This window comes from Cimex lectularius, unplaced genomic scaffold (assembly GCF_000648675.2).
Source record: "Cimex lectularius strain Harlan isolate CLEC.00 unplaced genomic scaffold, Clec_2.1 scaffold33, whole genome shotgun sequence".
Classification (NCBI taxonomy): Eukaryota; Metazoa; Arthropoda; class Insecta; order Hemiptera; family Cimicidae; genus Cimex; species Cimex lectularius.
Genome location: NW_019392683.1, coordinates 1,001,607 through 1,022,882, shown reverse-complemented (window position 1 = coordinate 1,022,882; position 21,276 = coordinate 1,001,607). Strand labels below are relative to the sequence as shown.

General features: G+C 34.8%; 1 protein-coding gene across 4 annotated transcripts in view; it reads right to left on the bottom strand.

Moving 5' to 3' along the window:
• Positions 1-21,276, bottom strand: part of LOC106662489 (growth hormone secretagogue receptor type 1-like) — a 313,348-nt gene that overhangs the window by 202,727 nt on the left and 89,345 nt on the right. For all 4 annotated transcript variants that reach the window (XM_024225718.1, XM_014386625.2, XM_024225719.1 and 1 more), the window contains one exon: positions 5,659-6,065. In XM_024225718.1, coding sequence (XP_024081486.1) covers positions 5,659-6,013 — 355 coding nt within the window. In that variant the 5' untranslated portion in view covers positions 6,014-6,065. The remainder of the gene's footprint in view (positions 1-5,658; positions 6,066-21,276) is intronic.

The window sequence follows — 21,276 nt, the reverse complement described above, 5'->3', positions numbered from 1 at the left end:
GGAGAGAAATAGGTCATAAAATGAGGGATTCCCTTCTCTTTTTTTTACTTGGGCGAGGGGAAACGCTTTTATCGCTGATGAATACTTTTCACCCCTGACAACCCAACCCGAGTGGAAAACCCATCGGCTTCCGGCATTTTCCCATCCTCTCGCTTTACGGAAAAAAAAGCAGTTTAGTTTTTATTTTATTTATTTTTTGATAGGTAAACAATCGGCAACGGCGTTATTAACATTTCTATGCAATTTTTGGCACCGTCTTAATTTTAATGCTTTTCTATGGCACATAAGGTTTTGGTGAGCTCTTCGTTTTTCTTTAAAAAAAAATAAAAGAACAAAATATGGGGAAAATTCACGCTCTGGTTCTTCTATTTCAACCGGAATTTTAATGCTACACTAAACACCTCTTCAACTCACTGTTCGCAACAAATAATAAAGTAGATGTTCAAGTACCGACATCAGGAGATAAAATTTAAAATAAGTATTAGAAATACAATTTTTCATTACTTAATTGCCAAGTTAATAATTTAATGTCATAGCCAACAGACAAGTTTAATTTCAGATTTGAAAGGAAAATCCATATTATTAAATAATATAGCGAACTGTGTTAGAAAGGACAAGAAGAGAATGCCAGTCTGTTAACATTTTCAAAATTACAGCATTAGAGAGAGAGAGAAAAAAATATTTTCGTAATTTTAAGCAATACTTATTTATCATGTGAGTTTTAATATTTTAGAAAAGTTATGCTTATATACAACTGAAAAACGAGCATATTTGTGCAAAAGTTTAGGCCTTCTACATGGTTCTCTCTCTCTCTCTCTCTCTCTCTCTCTCTCTCTCTCTCTCTCTCTCTCTCTCTCTCTTCTCACTGTTTTGTCTTTTTTGCGATTGGTTCGAAGTTAACCTTACGTAAATTATATTCGGATCATCGATAATGATGTTAAATATCTTATTGAGGCCATATATCAAATGCGTGGGCATGGGTTTGAAGATGTCCTGGCAGATAAAGATAGGAATTTTCTCAACCTAGCTGGCCAGTGAGGCGAACCGAGAATTTAGTAGGCGTTATTAACTATTTCGTAGTTCCCAATAGCAATGACATCGAGATGACATGGGCAAGACTTTATAAATATATAAAACTATGCAATGATGGATGTATGTTTCTGGACTCTTACTTAAATTAAATGAGCTTGCCTGTAAAGCCACTTTTCTATTAAACAAAATAAAATTCGTTTATTTCTACATTGATGGGCCTCATGAATTGTCAGAAAAGCAGAAGAAATTTTAACTTTTTAAGAAACAAGATTTCTGTTATCAATAGTTTCAAAGGTAGTTAGGAATACCTGTTCTTGAAAGATATAAAGTTTTAAATGTTTTTCGATAGGTAAGTTCGAGAAGTTCCTAATAGTAGAAATTTTTTTGTCTTTTTTTCCTTTCTATCTAGTCTTTCCTCTAATTTCGCCCATGTCTCTCAACGCAGAATCCTAGGTCCCATCCTTTACTCCATTTGCAATTTTTATTTTATTTCCTTCATTTCCACTTAATTCATTCTTCCAGTCAACTAGTATGGTACATAAGCTGAGCTATTTCATGAACAATGTACATCATAACATAAAAAATAAAAAATTTAAATTCAGTTGACTCTGAGGAGGAGGCATCCATTTTTTCAGGTCTCTTCTTACGTAACAAACCGTCATCAACGAAATTCTGAACTGGTCTCTTTGCTTTTAGGTCTTTGGACGTATCAGATCAGGTAAAATTTTCTATTCTGAGTTACACTTTGTCGACGATTATACAATCTATACAATTCTCTGATTTTGGCTGACGAATCCGTGATTTGTATAAGAAAAATTCCATTGTAAAGGAAAGTCAGTAGTTCTTACGATAGTATTTATAGGTACGTTAGAAACAGGATTGCTTTTTACGGAAGGATCGAAGGATTTCAGAGGTTTTAAGGTAATAACCAGGAATTTTCTTTTTGGGAAGGTTTTCGATGATGTACTGGATTTCTGAATGATGAAAAGCTTTTGGTGGTAGGGAAAGAAGTAGTAGAGAGAACAGCCAAAAAGGAGTTGCTTAAAAATTTAGAAACTCCATATCATGGTTAAATGATATCTACGAAATTTTAAAAAAAAAGTTCTCTTTAAACAGGTCAACTTAGTTTTACGATAATACTAGGTAATTTATTTAAACTGAAAATGGCAAAAAGAGGGAAAATTCGAACGGTTATAGGTTGAGATGGAGAGTTGGTGTCCGAGAGGATTGAAGCCACGATAGCTCAAGTGGTAGAGCAGCGGCGTATTTAGCCGAAGATCGTGGGTTCGAATCCCGTTCATGACACTGACTTTTTATCTCAACCAAGACCTTAGAAAGAATAAATAATTGATTCAAAGAAGTAACTTGGTCCGTTTACCACGAAAACGTAAATGGGTTAAATAATAAAAATGAAACATTTCTACAAAAATATCAGGTCAACATATTTCTGAATAAGAGACGTTGACAGATGTTTTTTTTCTGTAAATCCTAGCTGTCTAAATGTGATGACTTAGTAGTGTTAGTTTTAAGCGACTGCTTATCAGCCGTATGCCGAAATTGATGGCTCTTCTATAAATAAGGAGCCAGGAAATTGAATTCCGTGCCGGGCGATACACGCCGAATATACGGCTTCTCTCAGAAAGAAGATTTAAATTTAACACATTCCTTTTGATTAAAACCAACATTTAATTTAAACTTTAATGGGTTCAAGATTTTGTTGACGAAGTCGTGTTAATAAAATTCCTCAACTCCCTTTCTTCAGGCGGGCCAAGATTTTCATCTTCAAATATTGAGAGGATAAGAAAAACTGTACAATTCTACCTGTTTCTATTAATCAGTTTGAATGGATTTAATCAAAGTTATAAGTGCGAATCATTAGAACTTCAGCGAAGTATTGGGCTTTATTTGAACTATATTAACAATATTAACTTTTTTAATTATTTTTATCAGCTTATTCTTAATTATATAATTATGCAATTTATTATATTTAGCCGAGGGTCGTGGGATCGAATCCCGCTCGTTAAACAGACTTTTTTTCTCAACCAATACCTTACATAAAGATTAATTAATTGAAAAAAGTTATTCGGCCAATCGGACCACGAACTCTAATGAAAGGAATAATGTTTTAATGTCGTTAGCATAGGCTTGAGAGAGTTTATGTGTGACAGAGAGAATAGAGAGAAATCAGGAAAGAGGGAATTAGATACAGTATAAAAAGGAGATATGAATAAAGAAAAGATCGGTGCGGGTATTGGCAATGTGTCTAAAAAAAAGAGGAATATAATGGATGTTTGTCAAATATTTTTTGGTTTATGTATTAATGATAAATATTATATTGAGAAAGATATATTGAAAAATAGATATAGATATTGACAGATTGATTGATATGAAAATAGGTACATAGATGTATATATTGGCTCATTGATAGTTGATAAAGAATATAATAGATATAAATGTAAAGACTTATTATTACAGAAATGTAGAGACAGGCTACATTCGCTAACTCGCAACTCTCGACTCAACCGGTAGTTCAAAATCGAAAAAAACATACTTTTACGAAGTTTTTTTTACTTTTGATATTTCCTTAGTTTTATAAAGTTTTTCTAGATAATTTGACCAAATTTTAACAAGATTGATGAAGAAGTTGAACTAGTCGACAGGCTACATTCTCTAACTCCCAACTCTCTACTCAACCAGTTGTTCAAAATCGAAATATCGGAAAAAAAACATACTTTTACGAAGTTTTTTTTACTTTTGATATTTCCTTAGTTTTATAAAGTTTTTCTAGATATTTTGACCAAATTTTAACAAGATTGATACACGAGATCAAGTTGGACTAGTCGACAGGCTACATTCGCTAACTCGTAACTCTCGACTCAACCGGTAGTTCAAAAACCAAAAAATCGGTAGCCTATCGAAGTAGTGATATCTACATTCTGGCCAACTCTTCACTCCTACTTTTATGAGCAACACTGTTCTTTTATTTTTATTACCAGTTTCTGAGCCGTGAGGAGACTGGAATTTTTTCTTTTCTTCTGGGTTCTCTCATTTCCCTTCACCCACCTGTCCTGTGTGAGTACACATGGACCGTTTAATCCTCATTGAGAAACTGGCCAAATGTTAAGCGATAAAAATTTAACATCTATTTTCCAGCTGGAACTTTGTTTTTAGCCGAATTCTAAAGTTCAATCAACAAGTGCCGAACCCAGAACCCAGGGTTTTTTTTAACGGGACTTTTTTTAAATCCTCACAATTAAAAAACACTATTTCAGCCGGGATCGTAAAATTCTTTTGTTTATTATTTCTCCCTTTAGACGAATGTTGGCCGAGCGGATTTGGAGAGTTTCCAAATCTTTGAAATTATGAGATTTTTCTACCGCCTAATTCTTTCCCCCCGCCCTGTTATGACTCTTTAATAACTAAAGAGAAATATTATTATCGTTATTTACCTCTGTAAATATATTCGCGGTTTTATTTAATTTAATACTGTTGTGATTTTTGTGATTTTTAACGGCTTGAGCCGAGCCGTACGTCGAAAACGCCCCTGAAAACAAAAGCCCAGAGGCGTTTTATTTAATGATATAATTAAATGATGCTTGATGCTTTATAAACCACATGGCCGACATGGTATAAAAATTAGTTTTCAATTAGTGAATGAAGTTCAATAATAAATAGTTAAAGTTTGATACCATGGTGATTATTATTTGGTGTAAATATCTCTTCCGCGTATCAGAGTTTGTTTAAAACCTTTTTGTAAATGATATAAAATTTAAACTATTTGTTGGCGAGGAGTAAACAAAATAGGTTTCTCCATTCAATGGAATAATCCAATCGAACTGTAACCCACATGCCTGACCAATCTATTTACCAACCTCCCTCTATGCTAAAAAAAATTGAATTTCAAAGGCATTGTTTGCAAATTGTTTCCTCAAGTAGGTGTGGGAGAAGTCCAACAATGGGAACGGCAAATGGGCCGATCGATAAACTATTAGATCCGACATCAAGAGCATATCGGATGGATATGCTTATTTGACGAATATATCATTATTTGAAAACCTGGGCAGTTATGGTAAACTTAATACCTCCCCATCATTCTTCGCACATTTTGCCAATTGTAAATTTTTCGATTCAATGTTGAAAAAATTCCTACTAAAAAATTGATCGTTTTGCCAATAAATGTAAAATTTGTCCAATACCTTTAAAAAATCAATTGTAACATATTCTATTACAATTGCGGTCTATAAGTTGTGATTTCTAATTCAAAATTATAAATATGTATTATGATTAGCATAATTGTTATTAAAGATGTTACTGGCATGCCCGATGCCATACCGTTCAAAGGCTGAGGCAAGGCAACAAATACGTTTTTTCAATCGTTCTGTTGAAAGAGATTTTGTCTTTTGATTATGTTTCATCAGTTTAAATTTTAAAAAATAACCGTGGAGGGATTCAATAAAATTTAAAACTCTCTCAAGAAGAAAAAAAGCTTTTCACTGATGTAAAATTACAATATACATTCGTAAGCTGACTCCACTGACGTTGAAGGAGGAGTAGCACTAAACTGTCGGGTTGCATCAAGCAAAGGAATAATGTTATGAGGATGAGATGTAACAAAATGGTACTTACACATATGTTCTCCTAGGACCCATGTTTCTGGTTGAGAGTTGACTTCGACGAGTACGGTCGGAGTGCAGATGAGTAGGACCATGAGGTCGGCTATGCTCAGGTTCATTAGGAATATGTTGGTCGAGTTCCTCATGTCTTTCGTTTTGATGATGACGAGGGGGACCATGACGTTGCCGACGACTCCGATCCCGAGGATGACGGTGCACAGGACCATGGAAACGGTCCGAATGTAGGCCGGAAAAACCGGCGTCGGGTCGGTCGCCTCGAAATGAGTCAGATTCGTGGACAGGTTTTGGTTGAATAGATAGTCCACCGTCTCATTCTGGTCCCCGGCCGTGCCTAGGCCTGAAATCATGCGTCCCAGCGGCTGGCGGGACCACCCACCATCCCAACAACTTCTACCACCTCTGGAACAAACAACAAAACCATCCATCATTCCCTGTCCTACGGGACATTTCTAAATTAGTCGCCTTTCCAATTTGTTTCGGCCAAATAAACACCATAGCACATTGATATTATTTATGTGATTGATTTATGTTGTTACATATTAATTGAAATTCGAACAATTGTCAAAATATTTTTTATGGGAGACCGGGTAAAGGACAGAAATTCCAGAGGCGACCGTCGGAGTCGAACCCACGACCGCTAGTCCAGTTTTCAAATTCAAATAAAATTAGCATGTCTGTCATAGTTATAATGTAGTCTGGCCGTTTCCGATGAGATTAATCTGCTTATCCTCGCTGTCAGAGACGTTTCATTTTCGCACCTTCAGTTAATTTTCAATTTTCATTGATACTCATAAAATCATAATTAATAGAATATCGTGCTCACGGTAATGGTAACCTAACCTAACCGAACCCATGCTTACCCCACGGTGACGCCCATTTTGACGCTTTTCGTAAAATAAATTTGTGTCCATTCGAAAAGCACATTAAAATGAGGAGGAATGTAATGTGACGTCAGTTTGTCTGTTTATAATCCTGGCCCAGCGTAGTCTGGCAGACCTAAACAGCAAGGTTAGACTGAAATGATCGACTATAGATTCATCAGCTCACCGATCTCAGAAGGACATTTGGCAATAGTTTATATTTCTAAGAGTGGTCCTGGGTTCAACAATTGTCATGATTTTTGTTAAAATTTTCTGTAATAATTGAGAGTTTGAGACGAAAACCAACTGGCTACCGTGGTCCCCAAATATTCCAAAATTTATTCTGTTTCCGATCCATTCCATCCATCCTTCTTCACGGTAAAACAATCATTGACATGTCACTTGATCTAGCCCAACCCCACCCTTGCGCACTCCCCAGCAATGCAAAAATGGTAAAAAGTAAAAAAATGTGTATCCAGCACAAATATGTATCTACGTTCATATGAACGGGAATGTGCGCCTCACCCTGTTTATACCCCTGACGCATCAGTCTGGCCTATAATAGCCAGGTTAAACAGACCAATGCTAACGGAATCGACCAGATTGTAGATTCATTGCCTCACAAACGACATGAATAATCCGACAATTGTTTATATTTCTATGCTCGGTCTCGATTTAGAACCAAGAACCACTTGACTGACTCAAAATTATTTGATATCAGACAGAAGATTTTCCTCCTTTAAGTTTGAACATGATTGTCCTGCTTCAACTGTGCAGTATATCCAATATTATGAATGATCAAAGGCCTTAATTTCATTGTATTAATAATTAAAGGTCATTCACAAAAACTTCAAATTCTTCGACGGGCTTTCATCAGATTTTTAAACGTGACAAATAGAGATTCTGATGCCTAGTCCAGAAGTTGGACATGATGGTAAAAATCACCTTCGTACACCACTGTCTTTATTGACTTTCATCAAACCTAGCAAAGTTGCACACTTTCTTGCATAATTCGATAGGACTGATCATTTGTATATTCTAAGAGCGCAGAATCTACGTTAATTTTTTTCCGACGACTTGTCAAGTCATTCTATCTTTTTCCTTATATTGTAACTCTAAGGATACATTTTATTATTGCTGAAAGCGGTTCTTTGTACAAATATAATTTATTTATACAAAATGTATTTTGGTATGAAGGTTCAGATGATCGTAGTATTTTGACAGAGAACTAACAAAACTTAGCAATTTCGATTTTTTGTTTTTGTAAATTTTATTTTTTATTGTGTTGTGAATGAAACGATGAAACCTACTAAATTAAATTCACTTTATGTTAATGACATTCTTTTAAATTTAAGACGTGGTAATAAAAATGCAAGGAATGTAAGGAATGACACAAACACAACTGACCTTCTTTCAAAACGGGACGCTTTTTATTTCAGGCGAGAAAAAAAATCCTTTATGCATAAAGTGTGCGCCCACTTCCTTCTCATCAAATAAAATGAAACCCACGCTGAGTATGTGATCTGGGAAGAAAACAAGAAATCGTGACCGGGTGCGTGCCGGTAATCGTCGACCTGTGCATTGGACGGTTGACCAAAATGTCCATTAAGGCGGACGTACTCTTCGTGAATTAACTAGAGCCCCTCTCAATGTTATTGCCGCCATTAAATTTACATTAAAACTCTATTTCTATGGAGATCCAGGACAACGCGCCGGCACAACGGAAGCATTTGGCAGATTGGCAAATCAATTATGTTTCCGGGGTTCAAAAAATACCGGCGAGACTCGACGGACAATTGGTTGATTAAAATAATATTTAGTAATGTCATACTGGATAAATTTAACTGACATCGCTGATTGACGTTTAAATTCCTTTTTCTGCTATATTAATTGAACCTTTTGTTGATTCCAACCGCAACAAAATATAAAGTGACTTGAAGTTATCAACTTAATAACCCCTGTTAACCAAGTTTCACATAATGTCGATATAGTTTCACTAATGTTATAAGTTGAAGTGTATAACATACACCGAAGATCCGAACTCCGCGAGAATTGACGGACCCCAATTATCTGAGAATCTTGCGAAGAAAAATCGTACATCTTTCCTCGCATTGCTATTGTCATATTGGAAAAACTATGACTTTTTTGTACAAAATTGCTGAAATTGTTTTCCTTCTTTTTTTTTTTACCTGCAATCCAAAGACATGACGCGATTTTTCGCATTCGCACATCCACATCACCGGGTTCGGAACGAACTGGCGAAAACGCGAAATCCACGAGATCCCACTATTCGTCCGACAGGGTCGTAAATCCAGATAATGACCGATCGACCTTTGGCATGGTAAAACAATGTGCAGAAACCCAAAGAATTATGGGCAGAGTTTAAAATATCAAGGATTAAGATGAGCATAGGATTGGCCTTAAATTCACTAGTCACTGATGAGTCGTTGGTGTTCATTGTTTTGTTAGAAAAATTAAAATGAATAGGTAATGATACATGTATATAACAAGACTAGCACTACATAGAGCAATGTATTTGTTAAAAGTTTAAACAACCATAAAAAAATTAGAAAAACTTTGCAATGTTGAAGATAACTTTAAATGCCTGTAATAAACTGAAAACATATGAAATGTTCAACTCAAAACATAAAACGTACTCCCCAAAAACTTACAAATGAATATCCTATTGCATATTTATAAACTTTCCTTTCAAAAATAAAATATAGCGAATGTCATTCAAGAGTGTCTTACATAGAAATACCAGTAATAAAGTGCTCCCTAGTTCGCTTATATAAGGCCTCTTTCAAAGTGAATAACAAAACTTCATTAATTTTCAGCACATTCCAAAATAAGCGTTTAGAACTTCTTTTTGTTCAGCTTTGGACAGCTGAAATAACTCATCCTTTACGGACTACAGATTCTGAGACTTGCTCGGTTGAATATCTAATCCCTGGTCGGACTAATCTTGCTAGTTGGTTTGTTCTTACTTTTCTTCGTCGTTGAGATGTCCCTGACTTTGAGTTAGATTTCTGAATACATGCCAGTTTGTAAGAAAATGTGCAATGTTAGGAAAATGTATGTCAATTTAAACGCAAAAAACTGCTTCATATTTTTTCTGATTTAACATTATTTCTTATTCACCCTTTTGTGAACTCGTTCTCTTTCTCTCTCTATCTATCTATCTATAGATATATCGTACCTTAGAAAGACCCTATATTGGCAAATCGCGCCAAGCAAATTCTAGACCGTACAAAAAAATTAATAAATAAATAAAAAACAATAAAACTGTTTTAATTCTGTGTGTGTGTGTGTGTGTGTGTGTGTGTGTGTGTGTGTGTGTGTGTGTGTGTGTGTGTGTGTGTGTGTGTGCGTGGTGTGGTGTGGTATATGTTATGTGTGCATATGGACATAATAAAGGAGTCATGTTTATTATCACACATACTAAATTATCGTTTATTTAACAATTACTACTATTGTACTATTTAACAATTATTTATTACAAACTTGTTAGTAGTAAGGTAAACTATAAGTTGGACTAATAAATTAATCCGGACTGGTTTCCTATCCTATTTTTGTAAAATTACGTCGACAAAATAATAGTAAGAGTAATTAAATGAAAAGCGAAAACCAGCAAAAGGAAACCTATCAGAATAGGGAAAAATATCAAAATTATAGAAAAATTAATTTCAATTTTTTTTACATTTAATTTTCAAAAATAAATTATAGCGAATATCATTGAACTTAAAAAAAGACTGTCTTAAATAGAAATACCAGTAGTATCAGTAGTATAGTACATCCTAGTTCGCTTATATATCTTTCAAAGTGAAAAATAAAACTTCATCAATTTTCAGTACATTCCAAAATCAGCGTTTAGAACTTCTTTTTGTTCCAGGTTTGGACAGAATTCTAGAGCGTACAAAGAATTAATAAGTAAATAAAAAAAGATAAAACTGCTTTAACACTGCGCGCACGCCCGTGTGTGTGTGGTCACAATATAGGATTCATGTTTACTATCGCGCATATTTAATTTTAATTATTTAGTGGTAAGATAAACTATATAAGTTGGACTAATAAATTAATCCGGACTGGTTTCCTATCCGATTTTTGTAAAATTACGTCGAGAAAATAATAGTAACAGTAATTAAATGAAAAGAGGAAACCAGCAAAAGAAGTCCTAGAAAATATCAAAATTATAGAAAAATTAATTTTCCCTAACTTCCATGCGCCATAGGAGGAGTTAAAACAGTTTTACCTTTTTTATTTATTTATTTTACGTTCTAGAATTTTGTTTGGCGCGGTTTGCCAATGTAGGGACTTTCTCAGGCATAGCAGGGTGGTGGCTGGGCAAAAAAATATTATTTTTCTTTATATTGTACTTCATATACTTTAATTATTTAAATAATATAGTGTGGTGTTTAGTGACCCGTTCGCCATTGATTATTTGGAGATCGTGAGGTGCGGTCTGGAGTGACATAGGTTTTAGAAAACCATTTTCTTAATTATGCCAACGTTTTGATCTTTATTGAGATCATCTTCAGAGCCTGGGGATTTATAAACATTGTTTAAATTTAACAAATACATGTAGGATGTGGAAAAAAATTATGAATTTATACAATGCTAGATAATTCTAGATTAAAAAATATGAATTTATACAATGCTAGAAAATTCTAGATTCAATCAAAGTATTTGTACTCACTCAAAGTGTTTGTTTTCCGTGTAGATGTGTCTTTTTTAATCTAAAATTTTGTAGCATTGTATAAATTCATTCTTTTTTCCATATCCTACATGTATTTGCATCAAACAGCGTTTATAAACCCCAGGCACTGAAGATGATCTCAATAAAGATCGAAACGTTGGCATGATAAAGAAAATGTTTTTCTAAACCCTACGTCACACCAGACCGCACCTCACCACCTTCGAATAAATAATGTAGTAGTTAAACTGTAGGGGATATAACATCTGAATACCTGGATAAGTAACAATATTATTTAGAAAAAGAAATTACTTATATATTTAATTTATTATATATAATAATATATTATATAATAATAATATATTATATATTTAATTAATTGGCTAGATTATTAAAGAAACAGGATTTAAAGCAATGAAAAGCTTTTGATTTGACAATTTCTTCAGATATTTCGTTATTTTAGTAAGAAAAAGTCTAATCTCGTCTAAGAGGATTGGGCTAGTCTGAGAACTAATCCCTCAAGTTTCTTCAGTGCCGTTAACTACCAGGATTACCTTAGGATTTTTTTTAATAGAACCCCAGCCTTGGAAATGCGGCTCCCTAAGAAATCGTCGACGGCATAAGGGGAGGAAGAAATATCCCGTCTCTCCCGGATTTCCCGAGACCCCTGGGGAGGAAACGTCCCCTAATTCGCTCCGACAGCTCAACGAAAAGAAGTCATCTCGGAGCAGATCTGGTTCAAGGAGAGAACTGCTCGAAAAGCGATAAATATTTTTATGTATCAGCCAGCACTCTCCGGACGCCCACCGACACTGCTTATAAATTTGACATTTAATGCAAAAACCGTTTCGGTCCGGAGTCGTGCGAACTTTTTACTTTAATAATCCACTTTGGACAGTTGGGCGAAGTCGAAAAATACGCCTACGCCCCGATAGTACAGAACTTTTCCTCGATATTATTATAATTACCCAATTTAATTTACTCCTTTTATGATGTTCCCCGGAAAAGAGGGACCGGAAAGTTCAAATAAATAGTATATTAGAAGCAAGCGTGAGTGTTTACTGAAATATTCAACAACTCAATTTGCTCGAAGTTAAAAGGACAAACTTCAAAATTGAACAAATAATTTCATTACTCGCCTTCACAAGTTGCTCTTCTTTCCACCAGGCTTGGAAATTTTCAGTTTTTAAGGTGCCTCAATATTGCACAATTAATAATGTGAACAAAACTCATTTTAAAAAAACTATGATTTTTAACTAATTACAGACGTTTTTGATTTCTTGACAACTTTTTTAATTGACTAAGGAAATATAGTTCAAGCGTCATATTAAACAAATCAATGCCGATTATTAAGTTAATGAAATTGTTATAAAATAGTAATTTCCTTTGTTTTAATGACGTTTTATGACATAATAACTTGTAAAAAAGGGAGTGGAGGGTTTGCCCTGTGGGTCTGATCGTTGCTTGTCCGTTAAGGGCACAGTTGGTTTCACTGGGTAACATCTGCTTCATACCATGGAGGGCAAGGAAAAAAACACACACACTCACACACAGGGATAAGGTTTCTAACTTATTGAATATTTTTTTCAGGCAAATTTCAGAAGGTAAAAGAAAACATCAAAATTGGAAAAGCATCAAGCATAGATGACAATATGTCTTGTGATAAGTACTGATGAATATGACTTTAGGTGTTCATTGCTGGGAAATATTTATAATATTATACGACAATATAAGATATTGTTAACGAATTTAACTATTTATTATTCACCTTTCTTTCACTCTTTTTAATTTTATCTTCCCTTTCCCCTTCCTATGTACTTATATTTACCTATACTTATCACTCACTCTTACTCGTCGCTTTACCCATCTATCCTTCCTTCTCTCTCTCTCACTCTCTCTCTCTCTCTCACTCACTCTCTCTCTCTCTCTCTCTCTCTATCTATCTATCTATCTCTTTCTCTATCTCTCTCTCTCTCCCGCTCACTCTCTCTCTCTCCCGCTCACTCTCTCTCTCTCTCTCTTCCTCTCTCGCTCTATCTTTGTTACCAAATAGACTAACTTAAAATGCAAAAGCATTGTGCTTTCATTTTCTCCCAAAACAAATCGCTCATCATCAATCAGCACCTCTGCCAAATAAGATAACAATGATTTTGCGACGCTTCAAAATTAATTGAAAATAAATGTGCATTTTCCGAATAATTTTCTTGTTATTTCTTACATCAGCAAATGTATTTAAATAACAGGATATCATTTGTCTCATGGCAATTCTAATTTCAATCCATGTTGGATTAGCAATTATTTGTATCTAATTAAAGTCATATTTCCAAGTCGATCTGTCTGAATGGAGCTTCTTCCACTCGAGAAGATTCTATCGCAATCTTCTTCCATAAAAAATAATAATTTTCCTTTCTTTTTTCACTAAAATAAGATTCAAGTGAAAAATTTAATTTTTTCATAGACAAGGACTATGCAGGGGTTGTGGGAGAGGGATTAAATAATTCCAAGCGGAAGATTGATTCTTTAACCCACTCGGCCATCGTGTTCCATCGTAGTCTTGGATCGGCCTGACTATCATCAAAACGTACTTAATTGATTTTATCGAATAATTTTCAACTGTACGTACTTCATCAGTCATCTGTTGAATCCGTGAAAAATTGGCAGTTAGAAATGCCCTCCCGGTTTTGGGAACACGCCTCGTCCGCCAACCTGTTGCCAGAACCTGTTGGATGGCAGAAGAGGGCGATGGGTAGACGCTTGGCCGAGGGCAGTTCGTGGAGCAAACCATCGCTGGTTGGGGTAGGGCATCCCGGTATGCATTGATCTCCTCCCAGCAGGTAACGGCGACGCGGACGCTCACCTTGGCCTTCCGACCCACCTGAACCATACTCAAACGAAAGACAGTAGCGCATGAGTCCTTAATCCCAGACATGTTAACCTCCGATTAAACAGACGTTTCAATAGGTAAATTATAAACAATTGAACTATTTAACACTACATTACTTCTTTCTTATCATTAACTGTTTTGAAAGCAAAACTATCGGATAAGACGATTTTTTCTAAACTGACTTCGTTGATGTCCTTAACATAGTCAGTTGCTAATAATTTCAACACACCTAATTAGATTACTATTAGATGCTTAGTATACAATATACAAAATTCCTTGTAGCTGTATAGTATAAGTAGTATTTGTTTCTATCCTTTTTGAAAGTGGCCAGATTTTAACACTTCACAAAAAAAGGAAGGACTGTTTAAATAAGTTATAGTATTTAATAGATAGTGGATTACGACTAGAAATGATTAATATTATGAAAAACAGAATAATTTAAAAAAATAAGCTCATAAAAAAATAATTAAAAACGTTAAACGAAATCCTCGAGCAAAAATATCGCAAATCATCGAGCAAAATCTTTGATCTTTGCATTAAGTACCGATGACGAAAAACACTAAACCCAATCATCGTGCTAAAACATGAATTTTGGTGATGTGTATCGATAATGAAAACATTAAACCAAATCATAAAGCAAAATCATCGATTTGGGTGTTATGTATCGATAGTGAAAACATTAAACCCAATCATCGAGGAAAAACATCGATCTTTTTGTTAAGTATTGATAATGAAAAACATTAAATAAACCATAGAGGAAAAATATCGAATTGGGTGTAAAGTACCGATAATGAAAAATATTAAACCAAAACTCGATCCATGTGTTAACTACTTACTAATGATGAAAAAATTAACTCAATCATCAAGGAAAACATCGATCTTTTTGTTAAGTATTGATAATGAAAAACATTAAATAAACCATAGAGGAAAAATATCGATTTGGGTGTTATGTATCGATAGTGAAAACATTATACCCAATCATCGAGGAAAAACATCGATCTTTTTGTTAAGTATTGATAATGAAAAACATTAAATAAACAATAGAGGAAAAATATCGAATTGGGTGTTAAGTACCGATAATGAGAAATATTAAACCAAAACATCGATCTATGTGTTAAGTACTGATGATGAAAAAATTAACACAATCATCAAGCTAAAACATCGATTATTTTCTTAAGTGTGTAATATTTAGTGATCAATAATTGCAGATTATTTAAAGATCGTAAGATGCATTCTGGTGTGACAGATGTTAGACATTTTTTTAAAAGGTTTTTGCTAAGTATTGATAATGAAAAACATTAAACAAACAGTAAAGCAAAAACATCGATTTTGGTGTTATGTATCGTTAATGAAAAACATTAAACCCGATCATCAAGCTAAAACATCGATTTTTGGGTTGTGCCAATAATAAAAGAAATATTAAACCAAATTCACTAATTTCGTGGTCCGCTTGACCAATTAATATATTACAATTAATTAAGGTTTTTAGTTGAGATAAAAAAGTCAATGGCGATTAAATCAAATAATCGACCAAACTCTATTCCAGAGAGAGATTTGTATAGCTTTAGGGGGGTTTATGGATATGTGGGTCTGAATGTCTGTTAAATTTCTGGGGTTTACACTATGTCGAAAGATGTTTTGGACGTACAAATCAGTCGTCAAGTCGATATACTTGAACATCCTTAAATGTTCTAATGTAAAAAGATGAGTTTCTGCTCTTTATAAGCCATCTGTGCGTGGGACAATGGACTTTGGATAAATCTTTTATACAAATGCGACCAGAGTTCATTCAAATCCACATTCAATACAATAAATCCATACAACATCACAATGTATTGAATATGTATAAAATAATTAATAAAATAGAACCACACTTTATGCCCTGAAGATGACCCGAATAAAGGTCGAAATGTCGACAGGCAAATGACAAAGGTGTTTTTCTAAACTACCACATTCGTGACCGCTCCTCACAACTTCAAAAAATTATGAAACACACAAATTAATAACGTGTATAATTAGGATGTCATCAAGACGAGTAGGGCTGCAAACTGGCGAGAAGTTTTCAAACTGAATTATGATAAAAAATTTCCACGTGCAGGAATTGTTTTTACGTACATGTTATAATTTTAATTGTTAATACGAATGTAAATTGTTGATTTAATGGTTTATTTTTGTTGCTGTTTTTGTATAATATGTATTTATTGTTTGTTAAGTTTGTGAAATGGTAATTTTAATGTAGACGACAGAGAACTGAGGGGCCGAGCGTTATTCTAAAAGCTTTCGAAGCAAAATAAAAATTGGTGGAAAAATTAAAAAATAAATAAACAAAGCAGTATTTATTCAGATCGCCTTGAAAGGGAAGAAAGATATGTTGGAGCAGTTTATCGGGCACCCTCATAAAGGTGATGGTAATGAACCTCCTCAGGCCTTAAAAGTTGAAGGGTTAGCGCCCTTATGTTTTCCATTAAGGAGGGAAACTCATAAAAATGACATTTTCTAATGCAAAGGTTTTGACAAAGAAATTATAGAGAAGAAAAATCCTTTGTCCTTAGTAGAAGAAGGTTTGGACCTTGTTTCATCACTGTGTAAATAGGACATTTGACCGGTGTTAGACCTGGAGTATTTATTCTTTTGATCTAGATTGAGAGTAAATACACTAAGGGATTTTTCAGAAATACCTCTCCTCAGTTAACTCTATCTTCATATCCGATATTTTAGCATCTGCAGAATTCCATACTTCATTTTCACAGTCGTCTTTCATGGAAAGGTACGCGGAATGTATGTTATGACACCCCCCCCCGAGAAAAAAAATTTTAATCGGCCTAAAGAATTAAGAATTTTTCTTGTGAATTTATCTAAATAACGATACATATCGCGAGGGTGATTATTTATAATTATAATACACATATTACTATTATTTATAAAAATGATAATAATTATAATGGGGGGGTCTCGGTGGCCGCAACGGTTTAGGCGTTCATATTGGGCTCAACTGCGTAAGGTAAAGGTCCCGGGTTCGAAACCAGCGGCCCTGCATTCGAACACGACATGCTTAGGAACGGGCTTTTTTTCAAAAACACCAGCACGGTTTATATCACATCTGCTGTTGCGAACCCTCGTAAAAAATTTTAAAAAAAATTTAAACAAAAATTTCAAAAAATTGCAAAATAATTCAAATCATGTGGGATTCAAAGAGCACACTCAACCGCTTAAAAAATATAAATATTAGATTCATGGATAACCATTCGATTAGTTGTGTAGACAAGAGTTCTTGAGCTGGAAAATAGTAAAGGAGTTAAACCTATATTTTTTTTAGGTGGAGCCACTCGAGTATTTGAGATAGTCGGCTAAACGCGCTATTTATGAAGGGTAGTTTGTTTTCATCCCTACCTCTTTACAGGATACAGGGTCCTGTTAAGATTATGGTTAGGGAAAATGATGATACGCGTACGGGAACCTTTAATTTACTCAAACCTTAATCGAAATTAATTCACTACTTTCGTGGTCCGCTTGATCAATTAATACGTGACAATTAATCGTTTTTAACTGAGATGAAAAAAAGCTAATGGCACGAGAGGGATTCGAATCCACGACCTCGGCTAGATACGCCGCTGCTCTACCACCTGAGCTATCGTGACCTCGATCCACTCGGACACCAACTTCCCATCTCAACCGCACCTTTTGAATTTCCCCTCCTTTTGCCATTTTTCAAATGTATGTACTCGACAGAGCAGCGGCGTATCTAGCCAAAGGTCATGGGTTCGAATCCCTCTCGTGCCATTAGCTTTTTTTCATCTCAACTAAAAACCTTAATTAATTGTCATGTCTTAATCGAAATCTTTGGTTTCACGGTTGGGATACGAAAAAAGACGACTCTATCATAGGCTTAAAGCTAACCATGGAATCTACGGTGTGTTTTTTCACAAAGTTATGCAGCCTGTGTATAACAGCTATTTTGTGTTAAATATCGATGCTGAAAAATATCAAACTCCTGCATTGATATTTTGTGTTGAAGATTGTTAAAGTGTAAGACTTCCTCGGGTAATCCGCCGTCTGTTGGTCTGTCAGACCCGTTTCGTCATTTCGCCATCTTCAGTGTGTCTGTGATTTCTGTCAAGTCATGTCTCTTTCATAATATAGACGCCAACCCAGCAAGGTCAGGGAGATGAAAAGATCGGTAACGAACAAATAAATTGTTTTTTTTTTTTTTTCAAAAACTCAATATTGATGAAAGATCGTTATTTATTTCAATTATCGTTAACGAAAAAAACATCATCCTAAAAACCAACTATAGAGCAACACGCTAGTTTATAATAATATAATATGTAAATATCTATGTTTCGTGTAAAGTGTCAATGCTGAAACCAACTAAATAATGAACTAATTCATCTAACTAAAACCTCAATCCTTATAAAACAGCAAAATACTTCATTATGTTTTTTGTTTATTTTGAATATTAAAAGTTTTTGTTTAATTAATAAATTAGGTAAAAGGAGACGTATATTCTTATTCAAAAATAGCCAGATGTTCACTATGCCAATCATGACACTAATCTTATGATTTTCTTCTTTTTATCGCCTAAAGCTTCAATATAATTGTTTAATTTTCTATTCACTTATAGCACGAACGTGTTTAGATCGTCAATTTAACCCTTGTGATGGGCAGACGTCTGCCAGTGCGAACCTGCTGACCCCGGCCTATCCGCAGCAGGTCGTTTTCGTTCATGTCAATACTTCCACTTTTCCTCGTCTCGGTAATAGTTGAACTTTTGATGAAATGTCAAGATCAACCGGCAATTGTCTGCCTTTTCAATCGTACTTCATTTTTCTTGGCCGTCTGATAATATAAAGCATTTCGTTTCATATTATAATGAATGCAGTTTAATGTGATTAGGCGTTCAAGGGGGAATTAAACTATTAAAAATCGCCCTGAGGTGATCGCGATGCGTGTCTAAGTAGTAAGTATCGTGTCTATTCATGACAAGAAGAACATAATAATCAGGGCCGCCTGTTGTGTAATTTATACAGCGGGCCCATAAAAGGAAGAAAGAATCCATTAAAAATGAATAGCCTTTTTACGACGTTTGTCAGCATTCGAAATCCCCTCGTTGCTTTCTTTCCTGAAGTTTAGAACAAGATGTAGATAAAGATATTGTTCCGCTCTCAGATGAATACCGTCCTGAAATTATTAACACGTATAAAATGTGGTTAAACGATCTTGGCGAGGTACGTAATGAGAATGAACGAATGTCGTATATCTCGTCTTGAATGCTCTCTTTTCATACGCAAATTGCAAAAGGTTGAATACGATAGCTTCATTAAGTTCCATTATTGTAAAACCACAAGGTCCCGTTCATGTGAAAAGTATTAAACATTAGATACTAGCCTGTTAACAGTCAAGCTTTGGCATTATTTATTAACAATGGTTATCATTCAAGAATGTTTTTATATGGATTTAATTCACTTCCGGTACTGCAATGGGTTTTGGACTTGGCCCAGCATGCTTTTTGTTTTTCTTAAGTCAAGGACAGAAAAAATAGCGATTCATGAGCCGGAATAAGTATCCATCTGAAGTAACGAGATCGGGGGATGTATGCTGAATTTCCAGAGTTTCTCTTGGCTTATATTTACATGTTACTATGGTCATTTCCGTACCGTTTCCTCGCTAATGTTTTGTCACTAAGGAAATGTTCGAGGTTTCTACCTCTTCAAAACAGCGTCAGCAGGATTTTGTCACAGTTTTTTCTAATTTTGAGATAACAATCGAATGGGCAATATAAATGCCTATTATTTTCCCTAATACTTTCCTACTGGAATACAGGTAGATTTTTGTTAACATGGTTGAGATGTTCGGGAACTTCTTTGGTGGTTTTGTACCTGGTAAATTCATCCAATGTGTGGCATTTCTTTCTCCATACATTTGTTCAGTTCTGCTTTGTGCGTTTCCGGTGTGAGGGTTGCTCCTGCTTTTACTACTTTGTCAGCCTGTTTGTTGCCTTCAATCTCCTAGTGTCTTGGTATTCACATCAATGTAATCTGATGACGTTTTCCCAGGAGCAAGAAATATTTTACACAATCTTTCAATTAATTAATCTTTATGTAAGTTACTAGTTGAGACAAAAAGGTCAGTGTCACGAGCGGGATTCGAACCCACGACCTTCGGCTAAATACGCCGCTGCTCTATCACTGGAGCTAACCTGGCTTCGATCCACTGGGATACCAAATAGAGCAGCGGCATATTTAGCCGAAGATCGTGGGTTCGAATCCCGCTCGTGACGTTGACTTTTTTGTCTCAACCAATCTATCTTACATAAAGATTAATTAATTGAAAAATTAATTGGTCAATCGGACCACGAACTGTAATAGATTTAATAATGAAACTGAAGTATATCTTCACGAAAGCTCAACCCAACCTTTCGAATTTTCCCCCTTTTTTGCCATTTTTCAAATGTCGTGTAATCTATTCGATTCTCGCCGACAAATTATTATTTGGTCAATCGGACCACGAAATCTAATTAGTTTTATACAATGTCAAACCAGCTTTGAAAAATAGTCTTGATCTGCCCAGTTTTGCTAGTTTTGTTTGATATCTGTCTGATCGTTGATTTTTGTGTATTTTTGGTAGGTTTGTAAAAACATAACCGACAAGTTCAACATCAAACCAATTTCAGTATATCTAGTTTCACTTCCACTAGCTCTTAGAAGATTCCTGTCGGTGATGGAATCCTTTATTATAATTATTATAAATTACACAATATTAAAAAGTCAGCGTTGTCAGTTACCACCCCGAGTGGTTGGTCTGTTTTATTTTTGTAAATTGGTTTCTTCTTGTACGTCTGCAGAAATGGCAAATCTAAGTGATATGTATTCATTCAAGATTTCAACATACTTCAGTATTTCGAGTAAGACCTGAAGTTCTTGGTAAACTGTAAGTCTTTCATGGTTCAGCAATAACTACATCGCTCTAAGTGTATTATAAATAATCAAAAAATACCCCAGTAGACTTTCGCATCTAAAAAAATTGTGAATTGTGACATGTACTTCAGACTTTTACAGCACGAGACTAGATTTATATCAATTTTGAGTTTGACTTCACAAAAAAGGAAGAAAACGAGTTGATCAAAACGAACCGCATGTGATCAAAGGGAAAATAATTGACGGATTAGGATGATTA